This window comes from Saccostrea cucullata, unplaced genomic scaffold (genome assembly GCF_032062105.1).
Source record: "Saccostrea cucullata isolate Sc308-1 unplaced genomic scaffold, CSIRO_AGI_Scuc_v1 ctg2785, whole genome shotgun sequence".
Classification (NCBI taxonomy): domain Eukaryota; kingdom Metazoa; phylum Mollusca; class Bivalvia; order Ostreida; family Ostreidae; genus Saccostrea; species Saccostrea cuccullata.
In genome coordinates this window covers 37,729-60,783 of record NW_026936872.1, presented here as the reverse complement: position 1 = coordinate 60,783, position 23,055 = coordinate 37,729, and the positions used below count along the sequence as shown (strand labels likewise).

The following is a 23,055-nucleotide window of genomic DNA, read 5'->3' as shown; positions in this document are numbered from 1 at the left end:
AAACTAGGAATTATGTATAGGAACCTTTTCCCTTATGCATTCACAAACACATAATAAGAACTTTTAAGAACAAACGAATGAAAAACCCACAAAAAAAGTAAAAAGTTAATTGCTGATGGGTATAGACAATGATTTTATAAAAACAACATATATATGACCTGCAATTTTTAAAGAGTTGTAAGTATCTTCCGAACTTTTCAATTCGAGAGAGAGAGAGAGAGAGAGAGAAAAAAAAGAAGGTGTGATGCATTTTATAACGTGTCTTTTCAGGTTTTTTTGGTTCTCTGGAATGTCAACAACAGAAACAAAATCCCGGAATGCAACAGCAACATATTCCACAACCAATCAAAATGGCGATTATAACAATGGCTATCAACACGGGCGCCCATCTACAAAGCAAAATCAACATGATATTAAAAAGTAGTAAACTCATAATTACATCTTATCTTCTTATTTTTGTTTCTTCGGCTGAACACGTTAAATCAAAAAAAAAAAAAAAAAAAAAAGGAAACGCATTTCAAGAATATTTGTTTCGTTGCGAAATATTTAAATAAAAGAATTAAAGATATGTGCATAGAAAAAAAAATCAAATAACTTTTCTAAACTTCAGCAATACAAGAGGCCCAAGGGCCTTGAATCGCTCTTCTGAAAAATTGTGCAACCTATCACTTCTGTTAATATTGAAGCCCTAACTCTAAATATCCTAAGACCCAAAATGCATCAACTGACAAAGTTTGATGATTCTTAGCCAGTTAGGGCTAGAGATATTTCATTATAACTATAAAATACATGTACTATACTTTTTAATTGAGATTTTCTGAGGAATTATGATGCATTAATTGACAAAGGTTAATGATTCTAAGCAAATAAGTTCGCGAGGTATTCAAAAGTAGGTCACCGTGACCTACTTTTTGGTCGAGATTCTCCAAAAACCCAAGATGCACCATCTGACAAAAATTGATGATTCTAAGCCAATAAGCACCTGAGATATTCTAAAGTAGATCACTGTGACCTACTTTTTGGTCGACATTCTCCGAAAAGCCAAGATGCATCAACTGACAAAGTTTGATGATTTTAAGTCAATAAATACGGGAGATACTTATATAAGTCCATAAAATGTCAAAAGTAGGTCATGGTGACCTACCTTTTGGTCGACATTCTCCGAAAACCCAAGATGCACCAACTGACAAAGTTTGATGCTTCTAAACCAATAAGTACCTGAGATATTCAAAAGTAGGTCATTGTGACCTACCTTTGGTCGACATTCTCCAAAAACCCAAGATGCGCCATCTGACAAAAATTGATGATTCTAAGCCAATAAGCACCTAAAATACGTAAATATAACCATAAAATGTCAAAAGTAGGTCACTGTGATCTACTTTTTGGTCGATGTTTTCCGAAGACCCAAGATGCATTAAGGTGATTCGAACCTGTCAACAAAGTAATTCGATTTTTTAAAAAATGATAAGAATGATACTAGAGGATTTCCTGTCTTGAATAATGACAGTTTCAGCATGACTTCCAATTGATAAAATGGCAAAAAATCATACCAAGAGTAATTGGAATTTTCTCTTTTAACTTTCTTTGAATAGCAGTGAAACAAAGCTTTAAACCTTGAAAAAAAAAATTGGTAGGTTCATGAGTCCGGAAGAAAGATATAATCATCTGACTTTCATTGGGTCTTGCTCAATTTTTAGCCTTTTCCAAAAAAACATTTATATATGAAAAGATAAACACAAAAAATCTTAAAAGTTTGCATAAAATAATCAAATACATCGTATAATTTATCAATTCTGAACATTTGAGGTGAAAATATTCAATAAAATAGTCAATAGCTTTAGAAACATTAAAATAATCTCTCAGTTCGAATTTCCTCTGACATATTGAAACTAAATGCATTTTTCAAGTATGCAATGTAATATTAAGGCCAACATTTTTTTTCTTTTAAGCTTACAAACCTGCTGCTCAAGTTTTTGAATTATCAGGGGAAAAATGAGGAAAACAAGATTTTTTTTTCTTTCTGATGTCTAATTGAATTGATTAAAATTTCAAATTTATGAACTCGTACTTCCGGTTTTATAATTATGACGGCAGTAGACCTGCAAAGTCTATAGGTATATCAGCACCATAGCTTGGTTCAGTGTAAAAAATTGATAATCTTTTGTTTTTTATAAATATGCTTTTCGTTTTTGGGTTTTTTGTTTGGTTTTTTTTTTTGGGGGGGGGGGGGGGGGGGGTTGTATCTCGATTTTGAATTTCAGTAAAATTGTAGATTCTGAAAATTCTCTTTTCCTACAGGGATAATACATTATAGACATATTTAAAATACTAATACAACCTTTGCATACACACGAGAATTAATTTTTATACTACCAATTAATGTACTTAATCAAAGAATTGCTTTTCATTATACATGTACATTATATGTTTATTCTAGTGTCTTGTTTATCTGTAATTTACATGAATTTTTTTTTCCTGGGCCCTGAATTAGTAATAAAAAATGAAGCATAGAATTAACTAGTCTGAAGTAATTATTTAAATTATCTCCAATAAATTCTCTTCGACGCAGACATCAGAGAAAGTTCATACCGGTAAATGAACAAAAGCCACCAGTATACATTTTACGTTTAATGTCTGGTGGGGCAATTGTGTGCCTTGTTTTACATATATGTATGATTTTAATGTTCCAAGTACGTAGATCAACATGTATACGGTAGAGCGTAGTCTGCATACATGTAACAGTTTCAACGTATTCACATGTCCGTAGGGCCTATTTGTAATGTGTACTTATGACTGAAATAATTGTGGTCAGGTCGTTCAGACTTCTTAGTCCATCTTGCTGTTTGAATACTGGACACCCGTTGGTATTTACACAGGCATCTGAATTTTTATCCATGATCTAGTCGCTAAATAAGTCAAATATCGAAAAATTCTACCATCTCTAGGGCCTAACATTATATATAACAAGGTTAGCTTTTTTAAAAAAGCTGAGCGTCAGCCACTGGAATACCGAAAGTTTCTTTCTTGTTTTGTAAAGGTTTATGATTTGATCTATCCATCATGTTGTGTTCCTTAAATGTAATAAATGCCATTGTAAGAAAAGTCAAATTCTTGTAATTGTTTTCTTATTTGTAACATAACGCTGTACAAAATAAAAAATGAAGCATAGAATTAACTAGTCTGAAGTAATTATTTAAATTATCTCCAATAAATTCTCTTCGACGCAGACATCAGAGAAAGTTCATACCGGTAAATGAACAAAAGCCACCATGGCAACTAAGATCACGTAAAATTCTATAAGAATGATATAGATTGTGATGAATAAAAGGAAGGTAGACTTTTTGTTAGATTGTTTTTAAATGTTATTGAATAACAGTTTTTTAGTTGTGCATTTGCCATTTCGAGGCAACGCATGATGTGGAGGGGGGGGGGGGGGGCACACTGCATGTATATTTAATTCAATTTCTAAGTTTGAGCATCCATTTTAGTGTTATTAGGAAAGAAAAGAATTGCTTCCAAAAAAGTAGTGAACGCCACGGAAAACAATTTAAAATGGAAATTTCAAATATGTTTATACATGCATTACGTATACTAGTACATAAAATGTCTGATGATGTCTACCACCATAGCAAAACTATAGATTAAAATACTGGAATTCATCCCCCCTCTCTCTCTCCTTTCATTGGGGGGGGGTTGACCCTATCTATAAATCAGCACAGTTCCACTGTGGTCAATTTCTCACATATGGGCGCGGTTCACGTGCACAAGCGGCACTTACACGTCTATCATCATGTAAATTATAAGAATTTACTGTCTTACAGTGGTCTTCTGATGTTTTCATAACTTCCATCATTAGAGTGAAAAGAAATTGATCGTTCTTTTTTTCACCATTTTGGGACCTTTGTGGCAAGTGGATTGTTGTATGAATGTCTTATGCAAGGTATTGAATATTGATCGAGGGAGTCTTGCATCAGGCATCCAGAGGAATACACAATTTAAATCTTCGGCTTGCAATGGCGATTAAGGGAATAAATATACTTATCTTCTATTAGAAGCAATGAAATATTTTTATTGTATCATTTAACAAGAGGCCCATGGGCCACATCGCTCACCTGAGCACCAAGGGTAGGACTAGTATAAAATGGCTTTTTATTGTAAAGTTTAAATCCAAAAGTAGTCCCATGACGAATCATGGATTTGCTATTTTTTAGAAAATGATTAAGAAGATTTTTAAAGAATTTTCCTATATATTTCTATGTAAAACTTTGGTCGGCCATTTTGGCCCCGCCCTACCCCCGGGGATCATGATTTGAACAAACTTGAATCTACACTACCTGAACATGCTTCCATATAAATATGATGAATAATGGCTTTGTCATTCTTGAGAAGAAGATTTTTAAAGAATTTTCCTATATATTTCTGTGTAAAACCTTGGTCGGCCATTTTGGTCCCGCCCTACCCCCGGGGGTCATGATTTGAACAAACTTGAATCTACACTACCTGAGCATGCTTCCATATAAATATGATGAATTATGGCTTTGTCATTCTTGAGAAGAAGATTTTTAAAGAATTTTCCTATATATTTCTATGTAAAACATTGGTCGGCCATTTTGGCCCCGCCCTACCCCCCGGGGGTCATGATTTGAACAAACTTGAATCTTACACTACCTGAGCATGCTTCCATATAAATATGATGAATTATGGCTTTGTCATTCTTGAGAAGAAGATTTTTAAAGAATTTTCCTATATATTTCTATGTAAAACATTGGTCGGCCATTTTGGCCCCGCCCTACCCCCGGGGGTCATGATTTGAACAACTTGAATCTACACTACCTGAGCATGTTTCCATATAAATATGATGAATTATGGCTTTGTCATTCTTGAGAAGAAGATTTTTAAAGAATTTTCCTATATATTTCTATGTAAAACATTGGTCGGCCATCTTGGCCCCGCCCTACCCCCGGGGGTCATGATTTGAACAAAACTGAATCTACACTACCTAAACATGCTTCCATATAAATATGATGAATTATGGCTTTGTTATTCTTGAGAAGAAGATTTTTAAAGAATTTTCCTATATATTTTTATGTAAAACTTTGGTCGGCCATTTTGGCCCCGCCCTACCCCCGGGGGTCATGATTTGAACAAACTTGAATCTACACTACCAGAGCATGTTTCCATATAAATATGATGAATAATGGCTTTGTCATTCTTGAGAAGAAGATTTTTAAAGAATTTTCCTATATATTTCTATGTAAAACATTTGGTCGGCCATTTTGGCCCCGCCCTACCCCCGGGGGTCTTTTTCCCAGAATTCCGATTAACGCAAGCGCACTTGCAGTTTCATCCTAACGTAACTAGTCAGCCCGGGGGCTGACTAAATACACAAAGTGTGCAACGCCAATTTCACCCCCTCTCGGTTCAGGCTTGAATTTAACATATAAATCGGACATGCCTACCGGTTTGCGTGTAGCATTAGGTTCAAATATGATATTTCTCGCTAAACATTTCTTCCTGAAGTTTAAATCCAACGCGTTGATAATGCAAACAACTAAAATTCATGCAAACTTCGAATTTCGTTCCAAGGCCCCATTGCCATCAGCTGACGTCACGGAAATGTAATCTCTACACCAAATGCTCTAATACATAAATTAATCAAACATATATTAAATAAAATCAAGGATAACAAACAATATGATTTTTCCGTATTCAATTATTTCTTATTTTTGTTTATTAATGAAATAAATCTATAATTGTTGCATTAAAAAAGTTTATGTATTAGAACATTTGGTGTAGAGATTAAATTTCCGTGACGTTTCGCATTGCGCAGTTGACGTATTTTCGTCACGTTCGAATCACCTTAACTGACAAAGTTTGATGATCATAGGTCTCTAAGTATTCAAAATATACCTTTTAAACAATTTGAAAACAAATGCCTGCAAAATATAAAAAGTAGGTCACAGTGACCTACTTTTTCATAAATATGTTTTAAGGCCTCAAGATGCATCAACTTACAAAATTTGACGATTCTAAACATTTCAGTGTCTGAATTTCTCGTATTAAATGTTTTAGAAAAGATTAGCTATAAAATTCAAAACCGGAGGTCACGGTGACCTACTTTTAAGTTGACGTTGTTTGAGGACCCAAAATGCATCAATTGACAAAGTTTGATGATCATAGGCTTAAAGTGTCCAAAATATGTCTCAAAATCAATTTTAAAACAAATGCCTGTAAAATAAAAAAAGTAGGTCACTGTGACCTACTTTTGAACATGATGTGAAGTCCTAAGATGCATCAACTTACAAGATTTGATTATCCTAGTCTTTATGATAAACAAAATATCAATCTTTTTATAAAGTAAAATTTTTGGACAACTTTGAAGTGACCTTGAGACCACACCCTTTGCCCCAGGGTAATTCCACGTGCAATTTTTAATCTTCAACATATCCTGATTCTTATTCGTAAGTTTGGTGAAAATCCGCCTGGTGGTTCTGGAGAAGAAGATTTTTTAACAAACAGTACTTTTGGTTCTATTTTCCTGATTATCTCCCCTTGTTTAAGGGTCCCAACCCTAGTTTTAGTATAAATGGTAGCCCTTGGGCCAGGGATACCCTGTGACAAATTTGAAAATGATTGGCCGAAGGGTTCTTGAGTTATGGCCCATATTCTAAAATGTTTACGCACACCGCACGAATGGCCATAGCACTCTTTGAGCTTTTGGCTCAGAAGAGCTATAATAAGTGATAGATGGTTTTTCAGCATCACAACTACATTTCATCCTTTGTAGCAACAGTTTCAATGAAATTAGCATAACAAATATATAGGTGTTGAATACTCTGACTTGTACATTTAGACATAAATTCCCATTTATTACTACTAGCATGTAAGAATGACATTTGTCCTAATTAATTACGGTTACCTTATATCTACCTCGGTTTTTAAATAATATAAAATAATAAAAATCAATTTAAAAATATTTTCTGGTAAAAAAAAACGTATTCTATTTTCATTCTATTTCTAATGTTTAATGCATCTTTACATCACAGTATTTATTGCATGGTATTCTTATTATTTGAATTTTTATTTTAAAAAATCACTTGTCCCCAGACTCGCCAAAGACTTCAATGCAATCTTTGTTAAATAATTTCTGCTTAGTTAATTACACTTTAAATTTTTTCTCTTGTAAATCCTTTTCTACTGTAAAATGCTTTAAATTAATATCAGAGTATTGTGTACGGGATAGGCATTGAAGGATTAGAGACTTTGGTCCTATTAGGGATGGAAAACCTAAAGATGTTCAATATCAGATGGACAGAAGCCATTAAAAAATATCTATATATTTGCCGGGTTAATTAAACCTTCTCTGCAAGCGAATTGTCCACGCACTGTATGGTATGAATTTGTATTTTCCGCATTATAGGTAACCCTCCGGGACATAACGTTTTGACAGACTTATAGCAGAAATGATCCGTGTACAAGGAATCACCAAATCTAACATTAAAAGTTATTAATTGTTTTTTTTTTCAATTTATTTTGCCCCCCCCCCACCTTTACTTAACAAATTCTATAGAATAAACAAGCAAATTCAAAGAATTGTGTCGCCCCCCCCCCCCCCGTCGCTTTCGGTGTCTTTGTGGGTGAAATGTCATTTTGATGACATATTGTGTCAAATATGAACACATTATCATGTGTCATTTTGAAATTATCACCAAAGTTGAATTTTTGAAAAATAAGGTCAATAGTGAAGGTCAAGGTCAAGGAATCAGAAATCATAGCATGCTGGGAAATTTTTTGTCCCAAGGATAGGTTTTTGAAAGGTAGGTAAAACTCCAAGGTCAATTGGTCAAAGTTGTTATTTTCTTAAGAAAGGTCTTGTCACAAGGATTTTATATGTGAAGTATGAAAGCCCTAGCCCTAATCCTTCAAACGTTATGCCAAGGTTAAAGTTTTTAAAAAGTAGACCAAACTCCAAGGTCAAAGGTCAGAGGGTTAAAGTTCTTGATATCTAATGTAAGGTCTTGTCATACAGATAAAATATATGAAGTATGAAAGCCCTAAGGCTAACCCTTCAAAAGTTATGGTCAAGGTTTGTTTTTTAAAAGTAGGTCAACCTCAAAGGTCAAGGTCAAAGAGTTTAAGTTCTTGGTATCCAATTATAGTTCATCTCACAAGAATTAAATATGCGAAGTACGAATGAAAGCCCTAGCCCTTACCGTTCAAAAATTAGGGCCAAGGTTAAAGATTTCAAAAAGTAGGTCAAACTCCAAGGTCAGGGTCAGATGGTCAGTGTTCTTGACATCCAATGAAAGGTCTTCACACAAGAATAAAATATGTGAAGTATGAAAGCCCTAGCCCTAACCCTTCAAAGGTTATGGTCAACGTTTTTTTAAAGTAGGTCAAGCTCGAAGGTTAAGGTGAAAGAGTCAAAGTTCTTGGTATCCAATGAAAGGTCTTTTCACAAGGATTATACATGTATATGTGAAGTATGAAAGCCCTCGTTCTTACCGTACAAAAGTTATGGACAAGGTTATTTTAAGTTTTTTCATAAGTATAGAAATCTCCAAGGTCAAGGTCAAAGTTGATGGTGTCCAATGAAAGATCTTGCCACAAAGAGTATAAATGTAAAATATGAAAGTCCTTGTATCTATACCGTTCAAAAGTTATGGCCAAAGTAAAAGTTTAATTTCTTGTGTAAAAGTGGGTCAAACTCCAAGGTCAAAATGTCAAATTTGGTGGTACGCGTAGAAAGGTCTTGTCACAGGCACTTCACATGTAAAATATGAAAGTCATTGCTCCACTAGATCAAAAGTTAAGGGCAAGGGTTAAGTTTTTGTGACGGACTGATAGACTGACGGACGGACAGACGAATGAGATTTAATGTTCCCTCGCTTTCGCGAAAGCGGGGAACAATAATGTTAACCAACAAGAAAACCTACAGATTAGCGGAAGCTGTAAACCACGAGCTACAGAAGTCGAGTCTGTCAGATCTGTCGGCCCTCCTGAAGAAATCACTACAGCAGTAAAGTGGGCTGTACATGCGCCGTCGATCATGACAACAATAGTGGCTACACCACGTGGTGTCATGACGCAATCCTCCGTTATCGTAATGAGCCTTGCAGCATTCTCCGCCTTCAGCCTGATCAACTGTGTAAATAAAACAAGTAGGAAATAAAAACTATGGGCAAAATTAGGATTAAATTGAAACAAATAATGCATACATGTGCTGCTTTAGATATGTCAATTTTAGAGAGTACACCGAATGAAGTGTCCTACTAAAAATTAAATCTACCTAGTTTTAAATTTAATTGCTTCCATCTTAAATTTCTCTTGCCTGATACATCTTTTCCTAAAATTCAACGGCATTTCATTGCAATTATTTCTAATTATTTATTTAATTATTTTTAAACACATATTTCTTGAAAAAGAATGGGACAGCCAACCAGTTGTTATACGTACGTATGTAATCTACTTTCAACGGCTTTGGCTGAACTTCATCTTCAAAAGTCGTGATATTTTTCTTACTGTATCACGTAAATTCCTTTTTTCCCTCACATTGTTATAATTTTGTTCGAATATATTGATATTTTATTGCAACACATTCTACTGATTTTCTGTAAAATTGATACATTTAATTCCATTCCTTTCAAACAGTGTACCCCCAGTTAAATTAATATGATGCACCTGCATTTTTTATTCATATCTATAATTTTATGATAGGTATAAATCAACAAAATAAATTAAGATTGTGTTCGAATGTTATTACTTGTATGGGATGAAAGCGACCGAATGTTAGGTGATTTTATAGTTTATTCATTTGAGCAAGCCCAGGCAGAAGATATGAAGAAAAAACGTATACAACTTACTTTAACTACATACCTGAATTAAAAAGAAAAACTAAAAATCCAAGTAAAAATACAGATAAAACAGAAAAAGCAGACATGATCAACAAACGAAAACGTACATTACAAAGAACAGTTTTCTTACAACTTAGCCTCAGGATGGGGCGCGGATCATACCGCGCTATGAACTCTGGGGGTCTTTACATGTTCTGACTAATTATTTGCGAAATGAGAAAATCGTCATCATCATTATTAATTACATTGTTAGCATATCTAGCTCTGATATCTACCTGTGCGCGTGTTTCCCTCCATAACGATTAATCACTGAATCATGCACGCACAAAATGCTACGTATACTTGAACAGAGTGAATGAATCGTTTCAGAACCCTTTCTCATCAGAATCTTTTGATTTTTGGATTGTTGCTGTTTATTTTTTGCGTTGTGTTGTCCACGACCGGTGTTGTTGTTTTTTTGTTCTGTCTAGCTCATTTGAATTAAAAGCTCATAAGTATAGTCTTCGTTAAAAAAAATATTTTTCCTCCAGAACCATATAGAACCAATCAAATTAAACTTATTGGTGGAAAGAAGTAACCTCGGATAAAGGGAATGTAACTTTGTTTAATAAAGGATAACTTCTCCCAAGAGGAGATTTTTAAACAAATATGGTAGGGTTATTTGAAATAATTTGTCCAGGAATACTTGGGGAAAAAGAAATATGTAAAGGTTTAAAAAAAATGGACCTTATGGGCATGATCGACGGAGCCACAAATTAAAACTTGAACCACGAACTTTTTTTGATGTGAGCCAAAAAATCATTATTTCATAGAGAAACAAGTTCAATCTTCGTGAGATTTTTTAAAATCTTAGATATTTTACATGTAGTTTACATACATTATGATACAACTGAGATTTTTCAATGTGTTGCAACACAGGCATTTTGCTCTCTTTGTTCACCCATATCCTTTTATTAGAAACCTACTACTTTATGAAATCAATATATGTATACATATAGTGTATTCAGTACTGATAAGAAAACCAGAAGTCTCGAATGAGACTGTAACTCTACTGATCTGTACATATAACAAAAGAAAAGTAGCACTTGGATTTTGAAACTTTGCAACAGGCAGCAAAAAATAGAATCATGTACCTTAGTGTAGTTTTCTAATGTGCCAATTTATATACTGAAATCAGACCAACGCTGTAGGACGAGTAGCATTTGAAAAATTGTTACAGACAGATGGACAGCTGGACAGACGGATGGACTTCGGACATCTTACTATCGCACAAGCTCTTCTAGTCTCTGACCAGTAGAGCTAAAAAAGGTGATCCTTATGAGTATCTTTTCAATTCCTATACTGTAATATCACATATTTTTGTGGGGTCAAATTTTCGTGGTTTGAGTAAAAATTCATTGTTCATGGGGATTTGAATTCGTGGATGAAGAATTGTTGAGTAGTTATGTATGTACAATGTAACATTTTACATTTCGTGGTGGACATGAAGTCGTGGGTCTCTTCATACCTAGAAAACAATGAAAATTAACCCCCCAATAAATCTGATTTCTAGGTATACATGTCATGTATATTAATTATATATTAGCAACAAATTAATCTTGAATGCATGTTGCAGACAAGAAGAAAAAAATTGTTTAAGGTATAAATGAACCCACTTCCAAATGCAACAGAGGCAAATATCAATTTATTCATTTTTTTTGTATTTAATACATGTACTTCTAAATAAATAATGGCAATTATCAACAAAGATGCTATGTCTGAAATAGCATTTTCCTTCTAATAACATTATCCAAAGCTTTCATCATTAACTTTCATTTCAGCTGAAAGTCAGTCAAGTTAATGGTCTCTTAAGAAACATTGATGGCAGACCCCCCCCCCCCCCCCATTTTCCGAGTCCTTTAAAAAACATTCTAGACAGAGTTACAGTGTTTTCTGTAATATTTTATTTTTTTCATATACATGTCATGTCATATAAACATTTCATTGAATGATAAATACTTTAATGAATTTGAAAATAAATGATATAAAACTTTTAATTGGATCCTATAGGCATATACATGTATAATACTCTGTACTTAACAATTTCATTGTGACGCTGTACATGATTTTTGTTCAATTCTATACTAATATCAGTGAACAACTTGAACAACTTATTCTTAATATCACAAAGTTTCTTTACATCTGACCAACCGTTTTAAACCCATATATAAATGAAATGTACTTCTGCAGCATATTAATTTATACACTGCTTACTGTTTAATTTGAGACATAATTAAACTACAAGTGTTTTGATCAAATTAAGTTAGTATGTTCAGTTTTGTATGGAAGCCACTGATTTTCTTCTTTCCTTCATTTTCCTGAACAAACAATAGGGTGGTTCCCCGATCACTAGGACATAGTACCGAAGACAGGATTGTGACGACAAATGCTAGGTCCGTGCTCATCATAATCGGCCTTGGTATGACAAACTTGATAAAATTCAGGCTAAAAATAAAAACAGTACAAATATTAGAATTTTGTTATTGGTAAACATCTTCTTGTACATGCTATAATTTCTATGATTATTATTTCAAATATGGAAAAGATTTATGAAAAAAAAACTTTTAAAAATGATACATAAAAACATATTAAAACAAAAGCATGCAAAACCCTTTTCTTTTTAAATAGAATACAATATTGCAAAATGTTTCATAACATTTTTCTGAAAATATATGGACTTTTGTGTTGTCCTTGATCAAATCAAACAAATCAATATTCCAAATTGAACCAGAAGTCTCTGTCGAGACTGTAGCTCTACTGGTTTGTACTTGTAGCAAAGGAAGAGTAAAGTACTTAAGCAGTTGGGAATTGAAACTTAACAACAGCAATAAATAGAATAATGATCATTGATAAAGTCTCTTTATGTTCATAGTGTTTTCTACTTGTGTGCCAAGTTATATTGAAATCAGACGGAAACTGTAGGAGGAGTAGCATTTTGAAACAATTTTACAGAAATTTCTATTTTTAGTTACCACGGCAACAACGTTTATCGGAATCAAAAACCGATACACAGAATTATTTATCTTAGTGTAGTCTACTTGTGTGCAAAGTTATATTGAAATTAGACCAAAACTGTAGGAGGAGTAGCATTTTGAAAAATTGTTTACAGACAGAAGGACAGACAGACGCATTACTATCGCATAAGCTCTTCTGGTCTCTGACCAGTAGAGCTAAAAATAAAATTTCGTTAAATTATTTTGTGACTGCATTTTATAATTGGAAGTCTATACAAATGACCTTACTTAATATAATGATTTTGCACAGTTTAGTTTTCGCAATTTAAAAAAAAAAAGTACAGAGATGAAACTTGCTCTCCCATTGTTTAATTAAACTGTGGTTTTATCAATATTCGTTGAGCCCCAATTTTCAAGGATTTCGTTGTTGAGCAGATCCACGAAATTCAATGTTCATAGAATGAAGAATTAGAAATCTGTTACTGTGAATTCCTAAATATACATGTGGAATTAATTATCGTGTAATTTCTCGAGAAGCACCACACGCTAAATAAAATTACTCGCCTTTATTTTTATGATGCTTAAACTTATGTAAATTCTCTTGATCAACCATCCATTCGCGAATTATTATTCTCGTGATTTGCTGTTGGAGAACCCATTAATAAGTACCCGCGAAAAATAAGGAATCTACAGTATTCATTTGTATAGGCAATGCTCTTGTCCATGAAATTAGGTATCCTTGAAGATGTCTTTTTTACAAATCCATGAAAATTGATGCCAACAAGCAAATTCAAGGAAATGTGGTCCCCCGCTTTCGGTGTCATTGTGGGTGAGATGTCATTTTTATGACGTATTGTGTGTAATATGAACACCCTATCATATGTCATTTATTTAGAAATCATCACTGAACTCAAGGTCAAGGTCAAAGGGTTAAAGTTCTTGGTATCCAATATAAAATCTTCTCATAAGGATTACATATTTGAAGTATGAAAGCCCTAGCCCTTACCATTCAAAAGTTATAGTCAAGGTTTAAGTTTTTTATTAGTACAAAAAATGTCCAAGGTCAAGGTCAAAAGGTCAAGGTTGTTGGTATCAAATGAAAGGTCTTGCCAAAAAGAATGCATATGTGAAATATGAAAGTCCCAGTATCCACTGTTTTAAAGTTGTGGCCAAGGTCAAAGTTTTTGAAAAGAAGGTCAAATTCCAAGGTCAAGGTCAAAGGATCAAAGTTCTTGGTATTTAATGAAAGGTCTTCTCACAAGGATTACATATGTGAAGTATGAAAGCCCTAGCCCGTAACATTTAAAAGTTTTGGTCAAGGTTAAAGTTTTTTCATAAGTACACAAATCTCCAAGGTCAAAGTCAAAAGGTCAAAATTGTTGGTGTCCAATGAAAGGTATTGCCACAAAGAATACATATGTGAAATATGATAGTCCTAATATCCACCGTTCAAAAGTTGTAAGCAAGGTTATAGTTTTTAAAAAGTAGGTCAAACTCCAAGGTCAAGGTCAAAGGATCAAAGTTCTTGGTATCTAATGAAGGTCTTCTCAAAAGGATTACATACATAAAGTATGAAATCCTTAGCCCTTACCATTCAAAAGTTATGGTCAAAGTTAAAGTTTTTTTGTAAGAACATAAATCTCCAAGGTCAAGGTCAAAAGGTCAAAGTTGTTGGTATCCAATGAAAGGTCTTGCTACAAACAATACATGTGTGAAATATAAAAGTCGTAGTATCTACCATTCAAAAGTTATGACCAAAGTAAAAGTTTGGAATTTTTGTATAAAAGTGGGTCAAACTCCAAGGTCAAGGTCAAAAGGTCAAATTTGGTAGCACCCAAAGAAAGGTCTTGTCACAAGGAATACACATGTGAAATATGAAAGTCATAGCTCCACTTAATCAAAAGTTATGGGCAAGGTTAAAGTTTTTGTGACGGACGGAGAGACAGACAGACGGAGAGACTGACAGACGAATGAGATTTAATGTCCCCTCGCTTTCGCGAAAGCGGGTGACAACAAAAATTGATGAAACCACAGTCAGTATCTAAATTCATAAACACTTACTGTAGATGCCAGCATACTTCCACCAAACCACACAGCGTATCTCTGCATATGATGGGTTATCACCTGTACATCAATTGGCTTAGGCTGAAAAGAAATAACAAATCTCCAACTTAGGGCATTTTTTAGTAAAAAAAAATGTCAAATTTTTTTTTAACTTTCATGCTTACTCACTAACTTTGGTATGGATGCAGAGTTTCAGGAAAAAGCTTTTAGTGTAATACATCTCACAATCGGTTATATATATAAATTTGCAATTTTTCATACTTCAAGCAAATTATTTATTACTTCAGGTAGCTTGATGTACCGTATAAGTGGAAATTTTAGCGAGACGCAAATTTAGCGATTTCTACCTGAAATCTGGTATTTTATTTTTAGCGAGAAGTAATTTTAGCGATTTTAAAATGCTAACTAAAGAAACTATTACAAATAATACACAATTAATTTTTAGCGACATTTAATTTTAGCGATGTCAACACCCTCGCTAATAATGCCAAAATTAAATCCTCGCTAAAAATTCTACTTATACGGTATTTTAAAGCAAAAGTTTAGTAAACTATAGGCCTTTCAACTGCCGCTAGGGGTCGGTGTTATGAACGATAACTCACTGCTGAAACTTGTTGAGAGCAGGCTCGGGGTATCTAACTGTTTACATGCAAGGCAGTTTTTAGCATTTCCCAAGTGTTTCTTTGCTCTCATTAGAATCCAGTGGTTTTAAAATTTAGCAACAATGTTAAACTTATTTACTGTATAGTTGCGGACACCGGTTTACTGCATATAATTAAAATTTTTAATTAAAATAAAAAGTGAAATCTACCCTCCTTCTCAGTTCTAACCTATCTAAATTTCTATACTCGGTCGTTCCCCTTTGTGCTTAGTAACACAAATAAGATAGTCAATTGTTGCATTTACTTGTAAAAATATATATATTTACACAGGAAGCGAAAAAGCGAGAACACAAAAACATGACATTAAATTTTCTTCTTCATAATGATCGTCAAAGAGAGTTAAAACTATTGAATATAGTCTGTTCCCCATTCATTTGACCCTGTTATTTCAGGTAGAGTGAAGGCATTCTCTTTCTCTTGGTCAAAACTTTTCGTATACAAAACAATGTAAGGAACCCTTTTGTGTATATAACAATAACAATGCTGAAGCAGCCTATATGTCATTCCTATAAACGATAACTCATAAATCGGCACTAAGTTGGTCATTTTTCACACCTGAGTTACCTATCCTTCAACACAACATAGGAAAAGTCAATTATAAATGATTAAACTTTTTCATGATGTAATTAAAAGTATGCATATTAAGTTATTATCTTTTTTGATAATTTCATGTACCTATAAACCTATCTATACAATGTTTTTTACCATATGTGCAACTTGAAAAATTAGTTGAAAGGCCTATAAACTACATGGAGTTCCATTTCAGCATATATTATTTTTTTTCTTCTAGATCTTTTGATAAAATGCTATAAGGTATTGATTTTTTCGCATGGTAGAAAAGACTTGATCTACCTAGTACTTTCTGAATATTCATTATACATTTACAGTATACTTCTGGCTTATGTACACTTCCAAATTTCCTGTACTACCGTATAATCCCTATTAATCGCCCTAACCCTATAAGCGCCCCCTTAGGTCTTTTTCAATTGTCAGGAAATAAGGGCCCCCTGTACAGTGATTAAAATCAACTAGAAACGTATCAAGAAAATGAAGTGAAAATAAAATTTGTCTATCATCCAATTTCTCATTGGAAAATGATCAATTTAGCATAATTTGGGTGAATTATCTTCACTTTAAGTAAAGTTAGACATTATCTTAGCTGTTTCTTATATTTATTTTTATTTTCAAACTATTTTTTGGAGTTAATATATGACATTAAATATCATAAAGAGAACACCAAAATAATCGCCCCCCTTTGGCAATTTTCTAAGCGCCCGGGGCGGTTGATAGGGATTATACGGTATTTAATTATCTAATAATTTCTTCCAAATTTCATAGTTCTTCCTGGTATCTAAGAAGGAAGATCTCCATTGACTTCCCTTTCTACATTAGTTTATTTAGTAGTTCGAGGATTCTCAAAAAAAAGAAATGTCTTATACACTTTCATTGTCTGATTTAAAAAAAAAATGAAATTGGCAAGAAGTGCTAAGTATCACGACCGAAAAATTGCATCATGAAACTTGCAAAATAAAAATTGGTATCGCAATAAATCATAATATGAAGAAATTCATATTCACTTTTGTTCTTTTTTTTTCTCATACATAGAAACACAAATGCAAATATTTGTTTTTGAATCGATATCAACATTGCCTGGCTGCAAGGTGCTAGTCCATACTGTTACCTAAGTTTAATATCGGGTCCTTTTTAATAGTCTTGTTCCAGTTCTCTGATATAGATTTAATTTAATTTGGTTTCATGCAGCATTTGTTCTTTTCTATTTCTAATCAATTTCATGCCATCTGCGACCATACTTTATTTGAACAATGGCATGTAACTCTTTTCTTAACATTTTGTTAATCAATCAACTCAAACTGGTATATATTGCAACATGTACATGTATTGTTGAACAACAAATTTGGGGTTCACTGGTTAACTGGTAGTATTGTACAGACTTTTGGCAAGTATCTTTTTTTCTTTATTGATTCAACTGATGATGATTGTTAAAACAGACTTGAAAAAAATGCTCTGCAATAAAAGTTTCCATGAAAATATTCTACACCAGCCCTGAGCTCGTACCTTGATTCTTCCTTGACTTAGTTCTTCACTGATTCTCAGTCGAGCATCCACGACTTTCTTCACATCACGCTGAATTTTCCTTCCAAAGTCTTTAAACATGGTTGAACCTCCAGACAACACTATGTTCTACACAAAAAATAAAATTTCTAAGAAACTTCTAAATGACTAAAGAAAAATTTAAAAAATACCCTATTCACTACTGCATTGTGATCAAACTAAAGAAGTCTTATTTTCAGACAAAAAGGAAGGAAACTGTAATGTGTAAATAATATGCTTTCTGTTGGTTGAATATTTGGTCTATCAATTTTTTAAATACACTGTATATGTGAACAATAAAAATCTTTTTAAAGAAAAAATTAAAAAATCCTTCCTTATCAAGGTTTTCTAATCTTATAAATCAATAGTCTGTATTCCTATATGTGGTAGACAATTTTATCTGCCCTAATTTTTACAAGGTAATAAGAATACCGAATTCATATATAAAATGAAGGAACAAACACACATATATACAGTGCAAATGGGTAGGAACATACCGGGTACATGTATACACTGCAAATGGGTCACACAACATAAAATAAGCACTCTCATTATTTTTTTAAGAAAAATACACAGACATGTTGACAAAGAAAAATTACATCCAGAGACTGCTTTTGTTAATTTTTTAAAAAGAGACTGACCTTATACAATCCTCTACGAGTGTCTATAGGACAATGCTGTATAACTGTGTCCACCACTTCTGATATAGGTGTGATAAAGTCAGGATTGCAAAACTGCAAAAGGAAACCATTGTTTAAGTTTATAATACTGGTTCAGAAATATTTATCACAAAAATTACTTCAAATAATTTTTTTAATTATTTCAATGCAAATGTTTCTAGAATACCTCCAAAATTATATCATACCTCAGGATGAAAGAAGATTTCTGGACCCAAAAAGCGTTCGTATCCGACATCAACAGAAAATGGCTGCTTGGAGATATAGTTGAGACTCTCATATTTCTTCATCCATTTGCCTGGATCTTGGTCATATTTGGCAAATTCTTTAGCAATATCAGGACACACATATGAATATTTTTCCTAATTAAAAGAAGAAAAAAAAATGCAAAAGAACTGAACATTCAAAGAATGAACATATGACACTTTGCTGAGCACCTTCGACAGAAATCAAGATCCACTAATTTAAGTACAACACTAAATGTCTTGCACATACTATATGTGTACTTAAAATAATGGGCTTCTTATTTTAGCGGCTTTGGCGCAGATGATGATGCGCTAATTCATGAATACCACCAAGAATTCATTTATAAACAGAATATACGGCAAGAACATATGTAGCACTAATTCATGATTACGCCAACACCTCCATATCCACTGATCACGCTACATTTTGAATACACCAAATTATGCACACGTACAGTATATATAAATAAATAAATTACAAAAAAGTTTTGCAATAAATCAGAACTATGCCAACTTGTTCCTCAATATTGTATACACTAAACATAATAGATTTACATTAACAGGCTAAAACTTGGAAAAGGGCAGACTCTGAAAAATTTGATCAATGTGACTGAGATATATCCCAAATCATTAAAAGCCTATTTAAGTTCAAGTTAAGTTTGACATTAATCATGTGGTGAAATCAATCTAAACAATAAACATCTTTAAGCAGCACCAAAACTAATTCTGTCACAAACACCTTAAAAAATTAATAAATACCAGTAAATAACTAAAGAAAAATTCAATTTGTACACTGTAAATGAAAATTAACATAAAAAGAATTCTGTACTGTTTTCCTCACAGAAATTTGAATTTTCTTAAATATGTTGGAGACAAACCTTGATAGCTTTGGCTGTTTCTAAGGACTGTTCGGGGGGAATTCCCACTTCCCTTTCTCTCAGCAGTTGTTGAATGAAATAGGTAATGTCTCTACCAGCAATGGGGATGTGCTTTATACAGCTTCCTATCACATACCCTTCAGCCTGTCAAGTGCAAGAAAAACTACTCACTAAATCTGTTGATGAATATTGTGATGTACATTTAATCCATGTTTGCTATTTCCTTTTTACCCTTTGTGCTTCATTAAAAAAAATTGCACAGATTTCAGCTAAGCAAGTAATATTGCTTCATGAAGAAATCAATTTTGTTTCCATGTTAAAAATTCCAAATTGAAATTTAAAATTCCTTATTAAAATGAGGAAAGTAAGACAATATATCATCTATTAAACAAAAAATTTGTAAACTTCCTTCAATACACAACTCTTTGACAAAATATTATTGTGTTTAAAATCATTATGCTAGAGCTTAATTCTTCAAATGTTTGATTTCTGAAAATCATTATGCAACTCATTTTTGACAAAAATGTTTGGTCTTAACCTCTTTCCCCATGATATACCAAATTAAACTATATAAATCTTTATATTTAAATTTCCAATGTCTTTGTCCAAAATTAAATTACAAATAGTTAATGTGCTTTATTTCTACATAAATGTACTGGTTTATTGATAGGCACAGTTAAAAACTGGGTGGGACAAATAGAGACAGAAGCGGGGCTTGTAACATGTGGATTAGCGGAATCAAGAGGATGTAAATATCAAGAATAACTGTCAGATTTTTTAATTTTATGACGATGATCAATCAATTGGCTTGCGTAATAATTTTATGCATGAACCCTTTCGACTTTTATGCAAATTATCACCCAAGCCACTCGATTGATCACATCATGAAATAAAAAAATTTGACACTATTCCTTAATAAATATATCCTTGATAAAAGAATGGTATTTAAAAAAGCTACAATTCTGTAGAATATCAATTAAAACATACAACAGGAATGACATGGGTGACACCGTCACCGGAGTCTATCACAGTTCCTGTGAGGGTCCTCTCTCCCACTTGACGTGACGTCCACGACGCAGCCAGGGCCAACACGGCTTGCACGGCGATGTACAAACCAGGAACGTTAAAGGACTCGAACATGATCTCTGCTGTGTACTCACGGTTCTCTGGCGTGTTCAATGGCGGTTCAGTCTGAAAGAGAGAATTTAACTTAACTTAGTCAAGCACATTGGATCAATAAACTGGCAATATAATGCATTACATGATACAGTGGAACCTTGTTCAACCTGGATACTTCACTTGCTGGTCGAAATGTGAGGGGGAGCAATTTATGCAGATGTACACCATTTAAGTGTCACTTACATGGATGCATTGAGAATTTGGACAATTTGCTCAGCAACACTTGCATCCAGATTAACAATTTAAGTCTGTACTCTAACATACATTGAGGCTTTTTCAAGGAATATTTTGAAATTTTTAAACAAGTTATTGTATTTGTTCATAGAAAAAAATCTGCCAACATGACTTTTTTGTTTTTGAATTCTTTACTCAATTTTATTTTTAATATACATCTTACACTTTTTTTTATTCTTTTCTTACCAACAAAAAGTAATGATCTTCAGGCTCCGATCTTAGATATTTGAAAATTGCCTGCTCTAAGAATCTTTCCATTAAATCCCAGTCTTCTACTATACCATGTCTTATAGGCCACTGAAAGCATAAGAAAATCAGTATGAAGTCATAAGAATCACATGTATTATACATAAATTTGTAAACAGTTAAGAAATATTACTGAGATGTCAATAGGGTATAGAAGTTAAAAGTCCATTTTCCTTTTTTCATTGGGTTTTACCACATCATAGTTAAACAAAGGTACATAAAAAAAGTTTTCTGAATTCGATAATACAATACCTTTGAAGGCAACAAACAATCAATTTCCATGCATTATATTTATAAATTATTGGTAAAATTTAACCTGCAATCATGATTTTATGTTACATGCATAGAAAAAGCAATATTTTTGTTCATACACGATACACGTAACTAGCAATTCTGACACACATCAGTGCACATTATCATCATCGACATATGCACAAATGTAGCGACCTCCATATCAAAGTAAAAGTGGAAAGGCATGATGGATAAAACATATCACCAAGTCCTAGCAACTTTAAGCTAACCCCCCTTCCAAATATTTATAAAAAATTAAGTAACATTATTTAATGTTATATTATTTTAAAAGCTTACCTTAACTGAATATCCAGTTGCATTAACAGCTTCATCCCCAATATAAAAGTCTAGATCCTCCACACCTTTGACTTGTCGGCTTCCCACTGAAGCAGATTCTTTTACAGCAATGGCTGACGGAATGATGAACTGTGGCTCAGTGTTACCGGCATATCCCATTTTAGTGTACCTACAGAATTATAAAACAATGAATCGTAGAAAAATTAGATGGAAAAAAATTGATTTAAAAAAAAAAATCTTAACAACTAGTGATGTTTTGATTTATAGCTGGTTTCTTCCCTGCAGGAAATAGCCTCCTATCTCTGATCTCCCTCACTCTGACTACTGAGTTTAAACTAAAATATTTAGTTTATTTACCAAATTTCAAAGCATTTGCAAAAGTAACACACACAAATTCATTCTTACCAGAGGTATTTGATAATGATCTCAATCTTTATACAAGTAAAAACTGAAAGTTTCCCAACATAACACTAGTCCCTGGAACAAGGAAACATATGCTTTTATTACCAACAATCACGCCCTAGTACATACCCTGTACCTCCATCAATGATCACTGCAGGTGTCCCCGTGGGGGAACCTTTAAACCCTGATGACAGTGACATATTCACAGAAAAAATCTAAATCCCCCTGAAATTCTTCCCTCTGACACACTCACACCAGAGACCTCCCTATTTTACAACCGATAGCAGGAAGTATGCGGATATGAGAGCATAAACCGAATTTCCTGTAGAATATACATCATAGTCACGTGATTATTAAACTGTCTCTAGCGCTTTAACATATTAAACAGGAAGTTTTTACTTCAATAGCTATTTAAAAAAGACTTTTGATTTATTTATGTTCGAAAGGGTACATATCCGCCCACCCCAGTGTGTGTGTGCACTCCTAATTTAAATTATGTTAAATCGAGGAAATCTGATAGCATACCCAGTTCCATTGTCTATGACAACTGCAGGCAGACGACCTGCCATGATTTTTTTGTTTTAAAACAGAATGTAAGACGTTTAAAATGTATTAAGTGAATACGGAAGTGACTCAGCCGGCTCTACTGAAGTAAACATGGACGTTCCACTATCAGTAATCTGCGTGAACAAAGCGCTTTGCAGTGGCTCGCATCTCCTGCCAAACAAACATATCAGTGATCCAGATTGCTGTAAAAATTCGAGCCCGATGCTTTAGATTGAATACTTATAATGTATTTTCACTATTTTGTTAAATTAGATGTATATTTTCTGCGCATTTACCTTATTTGATGCATAATAATTATATTCTTTTTCGACATTTTTTTTTAAATAAACACATTACATATGCAATTAGATATTA

At 33.2% G+C, this 23,055-nt stretch overlaps 2 protein-coding genes across 3 annotated transcripts; both read right to left on the bottom strand.

Annotated features, from left to right (window-relative positions):
* Positions 1-240: 240 nt before the first annotated feature.
* Positions 241-9,960, bottom strand: LOC134246779 (uncharacterized). Its single transcript, XM_062729138.1, has 3 exons — positions 9,877-9,960; positions 8,937-9,144; positions 241-389 (listed from the first exon to the last, which is right to left on the bottom strand). The coding sequence occupies exons 1-3, from the start codon at positions 9,938-9,940 to the stop codon at positions 293-295; spliced, it is 369 nt and encodes a 122-aa protein (XP_062585122.1). The 5' UTR covers positions 9,941-9,960; the 3' UTR covers positions 241-292.
* A 1,814-nt stretch (positions 9,961-11,774) lies between these two features.
* Positions 11,775-22,820, bottom strand: LOC134246780 (actin-related protein 3). 2 transcript variants are annotated; one of them, XM_062729141.1, is made up of 10 exons: positions 22,660-22,820; positions 21,733-21,901; positions 21,085-21,195; positions 20,473-20,676; positions 19,486-19,629; positions 18,551-18,724; positions 18,327-18,419; positions 17,650-17,775; positions 14,909-14,992; positions 11,775-12,338 (listed from the first exon to the last, which is right to left on the bottom strand). In XM_062729141.1, exons 1-10 carry the CDS (start codon positions 22,701-22,703, stop codon positions 12,243-12,245), a joined length of 1,245 nt encoding a protein of 414 aa, XP_062585125.1. In that variant the 5' UTR covers positions 22,704-22,820; the 3' UTR covers positions 11,775-12,242. The 2 variants fall into 2 exon arrangements, with proteins under 2 accessions (XP_062585125.1, XP_062585124.1); XM_062729140.1 differs by lacking the exon at positions 22,660-22,820 and adding an exon at positions 22,264-22,448.
* Positions 22,821-23,055: the final 235 nt, after the last annotated feature.

Coding starts and splice junctions, on each gene's coding strand:
- LOC134246779 (XM_062729138.1), bottom strand. CDS start 9,940: ATGTCTGCTTTTTCTGTTTTATCTGTATTTTTACTTGGATTTTTAGTT. Junction 9,145..9,876: donor AGTTTTTCTTTTTAATTCAG/GTATGTAGTTAA, acceptor TTATTTACACAG/TTGATCAGGCTGAAGGCGGA. Junction 390..8,936: donor TTTACAGCTTCCGCTAATCT/GTAGGTTTTCTT, acceptor TTTGCTTTGTAG/ATGGGCGCCCGTGTTGATAG.
- LOC134246780 (XM_062729140.1), bottom strand. CDS start 22,334: ATGTCACTGTCATCAGGGTTTAAAGGTTCCCCCACGGGGACACCTGCA. Junction 21,902..22,263: donor ATCATTGATGGAGGTACAGG/GTATGTACTAGG, acceptor ATAATTCTGTAG/GTACACTAAAATGGGATATG. Junction 17,776..18,326: donor CTCGTAGAGGATTGTATAAG/GTCAGTCTCTTT, acceptor TTTTTTGTGTAG/AACATAGTGTTGTCTGGAGG.